This window comes from Pituophis catenifer, unplaced genomic scaffold, assembly GCF_029215685.1.
Source record: "Pituophis catenifer annectens isolate HBS135680 unplaced genomic scaffold, rPitCat1.0.hap2 SCAF_3, whole genome shotgun sequence".
NCBI classification, from domain to species: domain Eukaryota; kingdom Metazoa; phylum Chordata; class Lepidosauria; order Squamata; family Colubridae; genus Pituophis; species Pituophis catenifer.
Genome location: NW_027256883.1, coordinates 96,713,204 through 96,727,140, shown reverse-complemented (window position 1 = coordinate 96,727,140; position 13,937 = coordinate 96,713,204). Strand labels below are relative to the sequence as shown.

The 13,937-nt window shown below is 33.2% G+C and overlaps 1 protein-coding gene across 1 annotated transcript in view; it reads left to right on the top strand.

Annotated features, from left to right (window-relative positions):
- Positions 1 to 13,937, top strand: part of NRG2 (neuregulin 2) — a 348,595-nt gene that overhangs the window by 333,306 nt on the left and 1,352 nt on the right. The window contains exons 7-10 of the mRNA XM_070939151.1: positions 3,095 to 3,197; positions 7,429 to 7,552; positions 8,096 to 8,223; positions 10,199 to 10,423. Of these exons, the coding sequence (XP_070795252.1) occupies positions 3,095 to 3,197; positions 7,429 to 7,552; positions 8,096 to 8,223; positions 10,199 to 10,423 (580 nt within the window). The remainder of the gene's footprint in view (positions 1 to 3,094; positions 3,198 to 7,428; positions 7,553 to 8,095; positions 8,224 to 10,198; positions 10,424 to 13,937) is intronic.

The window sequence follows — 13,937 nt, the reverse complement described above, 5'->3', positions numbered from 1 at the left end:
TAAGACAGAGTTCTGTATGCTCTTAAGAGAAGGTGAGAAAAGGTAAATGCAGGGGTGAAATGCTATTGGTTCACACCAGTTCAGGCAAACTGGTAGCGGTGGCGGCATGTGGTTTGGTGAACCAGTAGCGGTGGCAGCGCGAAGCTCCGCCCACCCGCCTGGACATCATTACTTACTGGTTTTAACCAGGAAGTAACCCTTTTTTGACCCTCTGCACATGCGCAGAGGTCCAAAATCACACGTGATGCACGCACTTCTGAACTGGTAGGGAAGGTAAGTAGATTTCAGCCCTGGGTAAATGTAGTGATAATCTATTGGTATGTTTACAGAATTATGTTTAATTCAGGTACCCTCTATATTTTGGCTGTGTGTGTGCGTGTATGTGTTTGTGTGTGTTTGTGTGTGTTTGTATGTGTAGGGAGAGAGAGAAAGAGAGAGAAAGGAGATACAAAGGGGGATACAAAGGTGGTACATTCTAAATGAAATATATTTAATTTAATTTCACTTATTTACAGTAAAAAATACGTATACAAAAGAATTTGACAGTTACACACAAGCAACTGCAAGATATAACAAATTTTAAAATGATGTGCCTTCTCTTTTAAGAATTATGTTTGATGCATAATACAGTCAGAGAGCCTCTAATTCATAGAATATAGCCAAAATTTGAAATGTACTGTATTGTCCACATAGCTGACATTCTCAGATCACTTGTAGACCATCCCTATAGCTTAGCAGGTGATCACAGTTCTCGTTTTTGCTGCCTCCTAAAATATATCTAAGGGAACTTTGCTGCTGTTTCAGTGGCGATTAATGGAAAATTAGCTTCTTGGGCTTCTCAGTTTCTTGGCCTCATCCAACTAATTATTGTATGCAGGCAGTAATTCAGTGTAATTTGAATTTAATGCCAAGGAAACATATTGCTAGCTGACATCAACTAATTAGTTAATTAGTCAAAGATCTTCAATAAAGAACATGTGGAGTACAGTAAACATTTGCAAGTCACTACAGTTTAAATGCTGGAAAGTTAAGCATAAATGTCAAAATACAGTTCTTGAGATACGATTCGAATTACCATATTATTGTAGCTTTCATCCTTAGCCCACCAAATTATTTTAATAAGTTGATACTGATGGTAATCAGAATGTTGCTACTAAAAGATACCAATATGTATTCATCAGGGAGACCATTCATCAAAACAACCAAAGCTAGCTCTTTGTCAGATTTTAGATTTTCAAGAGCACCTTGTCTGAGAGATTATGTATTGTGTCATAATATATATTCATGCAAACACATAGTGTGGATCTTTATATAGCCATAACATCACCACCTAATCCTTTCTAAATGGGGAAATGTTGAGGAGCACTTCACACTGTACATTTTGAATCAGGTCCCACTTATTTATATTGAATTGTGGAACTGTACTGATTAAAATAGGTAAACAAATAAAAAGTCTAGGAAAATAAAAGCATCTTTTCTTAGCACCAAGTTAGCCTATGAAATCAGAAATCTGTACCCAGGAAACTAGCATAACAGTTCTTTCTATTTATACCTGTAGTGTTTGGGACATCTGGGGCTATCCAGTGGGAACATTATTGCACAAATCTGGTTCAAATTGTCACAGGTAACCTGGTCCCATAGTCTCAGAGCAGGAATAAGGTAGAAGTTTCAACACAAGCTAAATCTATTTCAACAGTCGCTCTCATTTAGAACTTTGACTTTATTTATTTGCTTCTTTATTTATTTTTAAACTAATTTGTTTTTCTGGCCTTGTAGAGCAGTTAGCTATAAAGAGGGGCTGCTTTAATAAATCATAAATAATTGCTAATTCTTGTAGTTGTATATTATCTGAAGTACTTATTCCAAATCATTTTCAAACCATACATAGTCTGAATAGCCAGTTCCTAAAAAGTGCTATCCATTATCTAGGAACAGTAAAGGAATTAATTGTCACTGAGTATCAAGGCCTTTGAAGCAGACAAATTCGGGAAACAAGAACCTTGGCCTCTGACATGATCTTCATTGCTAATAGACTAATCTAATGTAACAAAATATTGAAAGCCTGCCAAAGGAATTAACCAGAAACTATACCTAACATAACTAAGATGGAGTTACTTTAAGCCTCTTTCTCATTCTCCCCTCTCCTGGACTAAGAAATGTTTTCTCTAATATTCCTGCCTCTTTAATCCCAGGGTTTGCTAGACATTCCATCACAATGAATTTGGTAATACAGAAAATTGGCAGGAACTTTATAAACAACTAGAAGATATAAAGGATTCTTTCTCATCAATGTCTTTAATTAGCTTAACTTGTTTCCTTCTTCACCTCATCCACTAGGAGAGTCACTAATATATTTTCCTCCCTTGTCTTCAGGGCAAAAATAGAGATGCATATTTTAATAGCTTATATTCTGCATGCACTTCGACTATGTTGGGATTACATTGGCTGCCACATGAATTCTCATATGCCCCCCCTCCCTTTCTCCTTCGATTAAACAGCAAAGAAAAATATTAAAAGAGGCAATGATGTATAGTCTCTTCCATTGTATTCTGAGCATGGATTTTGTGTTTCAGTTTTTGAAACTTCTCAGCACTGCCAGAAAGTGGCATTAAAAGTAGGGGACGTTAAATTGAGCTCAGACAGGGCAGAATAGAGGAAAAATGTCTTTTGGTTGCTCTATCAACCAAAATCGGATCTCAACAAATATATTCATTGTGGTTCAATATACAGTAATTTTTCTGTAATATCTCAGCCAAATACATAGGAAACAGTAATTGAATACTTCTAAGAAATTATATAAAATATTCCCAATACAGTATGAGGTTACTGAAAAACACACAGGAGAGGGCTCAGAAAAAAAGAAGCCAGAGTAGATTTTTCTTGTTTTGATTTTACAGGGACTAGAACGGAAAGGTTTGAATAGAAGTCAAGAAGAGCATCAATATTAAAACAGATATAAAACTCTACATTTTATCTCAGGAAAATAAGTAGATAACTTCCAATTTCCACCATGGAAACTTGTAGGTGTATCTTCAGAATGCAATTATAATTTGAGAACAAAATTAATTGTTAAATATTTTTATGTCCTTTGCAGAAGCCGAGGAGCTGTATCAGAAGAGAGTTTTAACCATTACTGGGATTTGTGTTGCATTGCTTGTTGTTGGAATAGTATGTGTAGTAGCTTACTGTAAAACCAAGTGAGTGATTTTATTTATTAATTTTAAAATTAATTTAATGCAATGAACACAATAAAAGAAAGAAATAGAAGGGAAAGACCTAAAAAAGAAAAAGAGAAAGGAATTAAAACAATTTGGAAATACATGGGCATAGTTTATAAACAATCTGAAAAAGGGGCAGTTTATGATTAAATGATTAAAATGGATTAAAAGTTACCTTAATTGCTGAGTGCTTTAAGAATCAAAGAAATTTAAATTTTAGTTTTTTAATACCTTGCAACAGAAAATTGGTCACCTAGCAAAAATAAACTCATATTTCATATTCATATTTCATGTAGAACTGACATATTTTGGAAATACAAGCAACAAATAAGTGGTAAAATTATTTGGTAAATATGATTGGATTATTAAGTAAAATCACAAGAAATGTAACAATTTATTTATAAACATTCCAATACAATTTGTAAAAGTTCCAATGAAATAATACAGTTTAAGAGTAGTATAATACTATGTATAGATTATCTTTATTATCATTTCTTCATGACTTGCCAAACAGTGTTTGAAACAAATGTTATTCTAGTGAGAATTCTAAGTTCATAGCCTAATTTTTTTAGGCTTTCAGAAGGAACATTTATTTATTTTATTAAATAAATTTATGCAGTTGACCATCTACAAAAAGGAACTCTGGGAAGTGAACAAAATAAAAACACAATATACTAAAAGTTATAACACTAAACAGAATGACAGCCCTAATAAAACTCACATTCATCCATCAACCACTCCATCAATCTCCTGGTCCCTGTGCCTGGAGATAAAACCGGCTCTTTAACCCCTTTCCTGAAGGCCAACAAGGCCAGGTTGGGACCATCCGTATATCTTGGGGAGGCTGTTCCATAACATAATGATAATGTTGATTAACCTAAAAATACCAAGATCTGAGAAAGATATAATTCACATTTTAAGTCAAATGTATGTTCTTTGAACTTCCTAATTTGTTAAATCCTTTGAAAAACAATTATATATACTTCTTCAAAATTTGCAAAGCTGGTCACAAATCCAAACGTGTACAAAACTGTATGTTAAGGAAACACACATCAAAATGTCTGCATAAATGTCAGGCACAAAGAATCAGGATCCTTTGTAAAGTTGCAGCATAGAAGATTTATTTAAACATATACACAAAAATCTAGTCAACTAATGGTCAGCACTAAATTAGTGCTAGATAATGGTCAATAGAATTCAAGGGGGGCTGGACTTGGATCTTTAGTGGCAACACTCTAAAACGATGATGTGTTTAACTCCACTCCCTAGCTCTGCCTGTTCTTCTCCTACAATAAATGAAAATATAATATAAACTTATGCTATAGGAACAAATTCCCAGGAAAACACATCACAGACTCCTATTGAAATTAAATTGCCAGTTGTATTTGGAAAAATCAGAAAAGGAATAAAAGGAAATTATGCACCATTTTAACAAGAGTCTAGTGGTTAAGGCAACAGGCTAGAAAGCAGGAGACCATGAGTTCAAGTCCTGCCTTAGCTATGAAAGACAGCTGGGTGACTTTGGGCCAGCCACTATCTCTCAACTCAACCCAGCTCACAGGGAAAATAAGACAAAGAAGGTCTATTGGATATTTCCACCACCTTGAGTTATTTGCAAAAAATAATAAAGGTGGGGTACAAATACAGTAAATAAATAAACTACACAAGATGCGGGAAGTAAACCGCATTAAGGAGCCCTGGTGGCGCAGCAGACTAAAACACTGTTAATAACTGTTATTAACATCAGCTGCCTGCAATTACTGCAAGTTCAAATCTCACCAGACTCAAGGTTGACTCAGCCTTCCATCCTTTCTAAGGTAGGTAAAATGAGGACCCAGATTGTGGGGGCAATAAGCTGACTTTGTATAAATATACAAAAGTATGAAGGCTATTGCTTAACGTATTGTAAGCTGCCCTGAGTCTTCGGAGAAGGGCGGCATATAAATCAAATTAAAAAAAAAACCAGAGATTAAAAAGGGAAAGATCTTTGGATCTATACAATACTTTCTTTTTCACCTTAGAAGTAATGATATGACCGCCACAGAGCCTGTATCAGAAAGAGCAGCTTTGTATTCTTACATAATCCCCCATCAATTAAATATGTGATCATAGTTAACAATTGCAAAATACAGTGATTATCTAAATTATCTAAATTAAAATCTGTAAAACATGAAAATTAGGCTAAACCAAATTAAGGAAAACAGCAATTTGAATATTAATCCCATAATCACTGTTTTCGACAGTTAAGATCATTGCCCTCCAAAAGTCCTCTAGAAGAGCTCAATTTTTAACAACTTCCAAAAGTTTAAGAACAAAGAAGTAAATCCAGTCTCTGGAGGGAGACTGCTCCACAAAGCAAATGTTCCCTCTGATAAACAGCCTTTAGAGGGTCAAACATTCTTGGAAAAAAATGCACTCCATTTTCAGTGCTGATATTCCAAATTTCACAAATATGTAAGAAAGACTGGCAGAGAAGAGGAGAAAGGTAGTTTAGGACACATTTTAAATGCTCAGAAGAATTGGCTATTAACATTACCTTCTAAGGAAATTAAAGAATAGTTTCTTGCTATTAATATTCAGTGGATATTGGTATTAATATTCAGTGGAAGCATAAGAGAATGAAGTATTTATCATCCAGTTTTAAAATTGCTGTGCAAGTTAACAAATGGATTAATCAGTCTTACAGAAAAGGATATTATACTCTGTCATCTTATCAAAGATCTTAGGAATGGTTGCAATGATAACAATTTGCTTCCAAATTATTTTAATTTTTTAACAATGAGTTCCCCTGTTATCAATAACTGGTAGCAGATAATTGCAAGATTCATTTGACAAAATAACTCAACCCAAGTTATGAATATCTTTGACATTTGTAAAACTAATTAAAGTTCAATGTCATGCCCTTAATATAAAGATGTTAAATGTAGTAAAATAATCTTATTTTCAGGGCTGAAAAAAATCTAGATTTACTTTGCTCCATCCATTAATTTATGTACTTAAAGAAATTCTGTTGTTTCACAAAGGTTCTTTTAAAATTTGCCGTATGATTCAAAAAAAATTACATGTCGGCTATTTCCTAATGACTTAATTTCTTACATGAAATGTGCAATTTAATCCTATGTTACCTGACTGATCATCATTTCATTCTTTTTCTACAAAATATGATTTCATATAGAGAACTAAGCATACACATTGATAGGAAACATCTTCTGTTTCAGTATTTTCAGAACTATAACATCATTGTGATATAACTTTTGTCTAAGTAGAAACAGCTGTGAAACATAACTAAATTTGAAATGGAAATTTCAGCTCTTCGAACTAGATATATTAGTAAACTATGGTTATAAAATGACTCCAATAGAAAATAAAAGAAAACACGGTGTCATAAATAAAAACAGAGTCAAGATATGAATATATTTATAAACAAACAAAATAGCATTTCATTGTACCAAGTAATAAATTAAAAGCAAGCTAAAATGCAGTTTCAAAAGTATATTTGATACAATATTAATTTATATATAAATTATAACAAAATATAAATTTAATACTGGAAATGTCAAGACTCTAAACAGAATTTCTTTGTAATTTTAGGCATATATATATACAAAATTAGTCTGGAATTTTGTATTATGTAATATTTTTTAAAAATCAGGCTATGAGTTAGAAGATTACTGTGCTATTTGTGAAAATTGTAAATTGAATTTTTTTCTAACAATTGCTAAAACAATATTGCAAAAATATAGAGGCACTAGGTTTATGGACTATTAACAGTAAAAGATCATTGGGCATTAACTTCTTTAGAGATTAGTGGAATTCTGATACAACTAAATTTATCAATATGGCTAGAAAATAATTATATATTTCAGAATAAGATCCAACCTTATATATTTTTCTATGGTTTAATTATTATTTTTAACTTTATACTTTCAGTATCTTTTTTCGTCATATATTTATTGTTTAAAGATATTAAAAATTACTATTAAACAGAAAATTAGGAGTGATACGTGAATTACAGAATGAAAACTTTCTCTATATCAAAACTAAAACTCCAATTTAGGAAATCAAGACCAAAAGTAGAAAAGCATCAAAACTATTTTCCAGCCAAACCATTCAGTCTATGGTCCCCAGCTTGACAGGATTATATAGTCCATTAGAGTAAAACTGGTCCATTGTTCCAATATGAATACCTTACAATGTACTTATTCTTCAGAAAACAGAGAAATCGGATGCACAATCATTTGCGGCAAAACATGTGTCCAGCACATCAGAACAGGAATCTAGCGAATGGCCCTAGCCATCCTCGGCTGGACCCTGAGGAAATTCAGATGGCTGATGTGAGTAACATTTCTTAATTCCCTGTGTAAAGCCTCCTGAAAAAGCATAAAAAGCAGAACCCTGTTTAGACCCATTCTTCCATCCTCCGTTTACAATTCCCTTCCCCTTCCTCTTCTTCATTCCCCCACCCTCTTTTTCTTTCCTTACCTTTCCCAAAGATAACTCAAGCCATCTTCTGCCACTCAGTACAATTATGATCAGAATTGGGGAGACAAATACATTTGCAGGAGAATTTCATGAATCTTTATAGTACCAGAGGCATCAACCTCAACTACTGACAAATGTGCAGCCTCTCAGTGAGAAAGCTGCCCTTGGATTGGGCTCTTAACATTATCTGAAGAGGGATCACAACATACCAAATAACCTGTAAAATCATTTCATCTTTTAAGTGCTGCTTCATTTCTTGAAGCTGTGAAGCAATCTGACAATGTGAAGGCTTTGGGTGGCTGCTTTAATGTCTTCCTTAGGTCTTTAGTCTTTGTGCAACAAAGTCCCAAAAGTGAAAAAGGATTAATATCTATGAACTTGTGTCTTTTCCCCAGTATATATCTAAAAATGTTCCTGCTACTGAGCATGTCATAAGAAGAGAAATAGAGACCACCTTTTCAGGGAGCCATTCCTGTTCACCATCACATCCCTCTTCCACAGGAACTCCAACTTCAAGCCAAAGGTATGAGTGGAATATTTAATAGCTCAGATTTTTTTTTAACCGCTTTGGGATAGATATGATCAGAGAACCATTTAAATAATGATGCACAAAACTTCTTCTGTAAATGTATTTAGGAACTTCACATACTGTATAACTTGGACCTCCCAAATCTCTCAATTCAGCCATCATTTTAACTTATTTTAATTCTATCTATAGCCAACCTTTCCATTTGCAGAATATATGAGGCAGAAACAAAAGCAAAAATAAACTCAAGAGAAGACAACATTAAAACATACAAGCATTAGGGCACTGCAGTAGTTTAACTTTAGTAATAAAGAGACGTAGAGAATGCTTGATAGAAGGAAATACAGAAAGGTATAACTCTTTCCTGCCATGTAGTAGCTTTTGTCCAGTATTTAGCAGCCTAGTTATGATAAGCTTAAGAAATTGAGTCTTCTCTTTCTTTTCTACTACTCAACCTCAATTATATCAGCTTCATCTCATCTTGATACTGGTGAGTTTCATTTATCTATATGTCCATTAAATCATTAAGTCCACAGTAGGTCTTCATTAAAAAAAATAGGAAGCTCTAAAATGAGCTGACTGTACCACTGGCCTTTACTATATGAGTATTCTGTATTTGTGTATTGCTGTTTGATAGACAAATGTCCTACACAATGTTTGTGAAAAAATGGAAAATTCATTAGATACTGATTTAAATAAAGCCTTTAAATCAAAGCTTTCAAATAGATGAACCTAAGTGAAATTTGTAAACAGTGAAATAATGACAAAAAACCATAATTTTATCATGATAATTATGATAAAAAATGCATAAATTGTCAAAGAAAAGAAAAAGACAGTGTGCTTTTTAGAAAGTGAAAAATACAAAGAAAAAAGTAAAACCTATCATTTCAATGGTAAATAGTTACAATTCTACAATACTTATCTAATGTAATTACCATCAAGCATGCATATATTTCTAGTACATTTTTATAACTATCATGTTTCTAATATATTGTATTTTTATAAATAAGTTCCATATTTTATTATACTTCATTATACTATGTATAATGTAAGAAAGGTGGGATAATTATAATAAATAAATAAATTATATTTGTCCATACAGAGTCTACATCTACAAGCAGCTTGCTAAAATAGGTGGCAAGTGCTAAAGCCATTTCAATCCATTGAATGAAAGGGGCTATAGATTTAGCTTTCCAATGCTACAGTATCAGTCTTTTAGCCGTTGTAAGGACATGGAGAATCCATTTTTATCTTGTCCAGTTGTCAAATTCCAAGTACTAGGTTTCTGGTTCAAGAGAATAATGACCTCTGAAAATTTTAGCTTATCCTTGATTGTCATATAATGTACACTTTCATCATTTTAGATATTAATTATAATATAAACTTAAAAATGTTATACAAATCTACTACTAAACTACTAAAAGTCTCATGTTTGTAACTTTTAACTGGGTGAAACGGTGCATCATTGAGCAAGAATTTTTGAACCAAGGAGCAACTTACAAAATGCATCCAAAATCCAGGACCTATAAAATTTGGCAAATTTTATAAAACATTTTATGATATAAGAATTATCATAAAGCATTTTATGACCTAATGTCACAAAACATTTTCTGTGGTCAACTCCTGATGTTTGATTGTGATGTGCTATTTTCTTGGAAGATACCTCTCTGAATATCTCTGTGAATTTTTAAGAACTTTTCCAGTGAAAGTAGTACATTAAAAGCTCTGCCATTGTTGAAGGCATTGAAAAATCTGTTAAGGAAATATCTCTGAAACAATGATGCAACAGGTCACAGATTGCCTTATTCCTTTATAATTTTATGCACTCATAATTTTATGCACCCATACCTTACAAGTATGGCTTAGGAACTTTACTTGGAAAGATGAGTCCAGTTTAGCAAGTAGTTAGGTTTAGGAAAGATCTATTTCTATCCTTGTCCAATAGTTCTTTATCATTTGGCTTAACTTGCAGACATGAAAGCCACACCTGGAGCTTGGACCGCACAGAAAGCCTCACTTCTGATTGTCAGTCTGGGATGATGTTGTCTTCTGTGGGAACCAGCAAGTGCAACAGTCCTGCCTGTATGGAAGCTCATGCTCGACGGGAAGCATCATACTCCATTGAGGAACAGAGGAGGCCAATGATGCAGCACAGAGATTCTGTGGATTCCCTTCGAGACTCACCACATAGTGAGAGGTCTCATTTTCTGTTGCTGTTATTATCATTTATACAAGGAAACCTGAATTTAACAGCCCCTCCACTAAGCAGACTCTGAGTGCAATAAGTTCAGATTTTCATCTGGATATCTCCCTCTGTATCCAAAGTAGTTTGGATGGGGCAGTGACATTTGTGTGATTTTTACCTTGCTTTTACAACATTTGCAATGGTTTCTGTCAATTGCATCAGTTTGTATCATTTATGCACTTGCTTAATCCTATAAATGACATAAATTGATGTAAACGGCATAGCCTCATGTTTAATGGAACTTCCAGAATAACAGTACCTCCTCCCCCTAAAATGGCCTGTCAAAACAATACTTCATTGCTTTTATACTGAAGTCGCAAATAATGGCCAGTCTCTAATACAGCATAAGACAAGAAGGGGAGAGAAGGCAAAAAAAAAAAAAAAAAGGGAATTGAGAAGATGGATAAGTATAGGTTGTAAATTTATATAAGGTAAGCAATAAATCAAACTATGATCAGAAAGCCCATCGTTGACTTAACTTCCTCAGCTTCTTGAGGATCTGTTTCTAAATGATAATTATTAGAGTTGCTCTGATTAAATTGCTTGTTTTTTGTTAACAGTTGTGGCGGTTTTATACTCATGTGCCACATAAAGTCACTTTGAGGAGATGTGTGGCTTAATACATAAATAAAAATGCTCAAATATTATTTTCTGAAGGAAGAGTTTATCTCAAAGGCTGCGTATAGCAGAATTCTAAATATCCTCATCCAGATTCTGGAAATTATCTAAAACTACCTTTTAAAATAACTCTTCGGGTAGAAGAAATGTAAAACCTATCCCCAGTATCTTTGCTGCAACCACTTAGTATGATCTAAATTGACATGCCTGATAAAAACAAATACCTCAATATTAAATGGTTTGCATTGCTCTGAACCAAAACCTGAGTCAGACCACTTAGGCCACTTTCCAAAAAGTGTTGTTTCATTGTTTAACATAATTGAGAATAATGTTTTTCTTCAGGGGGTTGGACTAGAAGACCTCCAACTCTGTTATTTTGTTATGCTTTGCAGTACATAAGCTTTTCTTTAAGTAAAATCCTAAATTGTATTTTTTTTCAATACAACTTTTATCAGCAACAAATGTCTTTACTCACTAGCACATGGCAAAACAAAATGCAATGGAAGAAAGAAATATTGTGTAGCAAACAACCAAGAAATATTTACATTTTTAAAAGTAAGGGAACTAGAAGACATTCCTGCTTCTCTCAATGCCAGATTGACATATAATAATTATGGTAAAAGTTCAGATAAATTAGCGTTTCAGAAATCCTTAAAAACTTGTGTGTTCCCTCAGGCGTATGTCTTGCCTTTCACTGTAAGTTTGTCTTTTTAATGATTGGACTTTTGTTTTTGACCATTTTATGTATTTATGAATGTTTGTCTGGTATTAACTCTGCATGCACTACCCAAAGTTACTATTGTGAGATGGGGGGCTACATAAATTGATATCACAAAGAATAAAAAATAAACTGATGTTTACCTTTGTAGAACTGCTTAAACAGATGCTAAATCTTCCTGAAATATATAATCCAGTCATTTCTTTCCTTTATTATTACCAAATCCAGTCCTTTATATTTTAGCTTAGCAGATTCTCTTTCATTCACCTTAAAAATTATTTATATGCAGGTCAGCTCAAAATTAAGTCTGATAATGTCTTTCTCTACCCAGATTAATTTTATTGGCCAGTTCTTTTCTTGTCCAGCTGCATTTCTAGTAAAACACATATTCTTACAAAAATGGCTCAGTATAGTGGGGCTCTAATGAGTATAGAGTTTGTTTTAGATATAATCAAAACCCAGCATCTGGCAAGAAAAGAATTGGCCAAAGTATTCTTCCTGCTGCCAGACACAGACACCACTAAAATACTTTTTGTCATTTCTTTGTATTGGCGTCCCTGAAATGATTAGAAGTGAAAAGGAAAAAGAGATTCTCTAATTGGAATCTCAGTCTCTCCTTCCATCTCTTTCCTACCCCTCCCTACCTGCCAGTAAGGTATAAGAGCATAATAAGAGCATGGTATTACTTGGGGGGGGGGGTTGATGATCTGGAAAAAAACAACAACCCTGAAAGTGTGGATCAGGTTTCTTTATCTTGAATTCAAATCACTTTGGGGTTTTTTTGTCATTGTTATGTTTTATTAAACAAACATGCAGTAATAGTGTTAACAACATTAACAACAAAAATAAAAACTTCAAATCATTATTTTTAATATTATACAAATATTGATAAAGCATCAGTTAAGATGACAAAGAATCAAACAATACAACAATAGCAAAACCATTGAAAACTATGGAAGTATTACTGACCATAAAGGAACATGACATAATTTTCAGTCAGTGTTGATTCTTTATCTAAAAGGCATACCTGCAGTATACAGTATATATAAAGCATACAGTAAAATGCAACTGAATTGCTTTTGAAATAAAACGTTTGAAATAAAATGTTCCATCTGTTTTGTAAATACATGATTGTGCTATAGTGATCTATTTAAAACAGTATTCAATTATATTATGAAATAAAACTATAAACTTCAGTGGAGAGTGGTCTGAAATAGATACTTGCATTGACTTTGATACCTGGACATATTCAAAATAAAATGATTTCCATTTATGAGAAAATGGCATATATGGAGTGGCAAGAATAATTGACTGAATATCAAATATTCTTGCCAATGCGTATATGCCATATAATTATCAACTATCAATACACATAATCTTGTAAAAGACTTAAATAGTCCAATGAAGTACATTTATTAATACTGAGAACTAGTCACCTAATATAATAGTAAGTAGTTAAAATCTAGTTTAACGATTTGGTATTTTATACTTCAACAAACAACTTACATAATATATTATTCCTAATGACTTATGGATAATGTTAGACTCACGTGGGTGGAGAAATGTACATTTAGATTATATAACCTAAGTGGCACAGATAGCTTCTGTGGCCGCTTTAACCCTTTTTTGCTCCAAAGGAAGACATTATATCCTTGTCACATTAAAACTATTTGAGGCAGAAATAATGGTACAGTTATTATATATTGTGCAAATGACCCTTATTCCAACTGAGTTTCAGCATGGAAACTACAATCAACAATTTTGAGAGCAATTTTGCAAGTGCCCAAATGTGATTCTAATGTAGCTTTAAGACTGGATTTGAGCATCATGAGGGCAGAGGCTCAGGTCTGGGTGACTATTTTTAGTTACTCATTAAATTGATGTTTAACCCAGCCTGCCTTGTTACTCTGATAAGTGAGTAAGCTTTTGTTCTTCATAGCAGGTATGCATTAGAGTTAAACTAACTTTCTCTTTTCCTTTAGTGATTCGGCTGTTTTCATTTTGATTTTACTGGTTTTTGCTATTTGGGTGACTGTAAATAAAAATGGTATTCCATATTACAAGGAAATCTGGCATAAAAGTAATTATGAATAATAAAAACTGATAAGAAGGTAACTGCATACAAGTAAA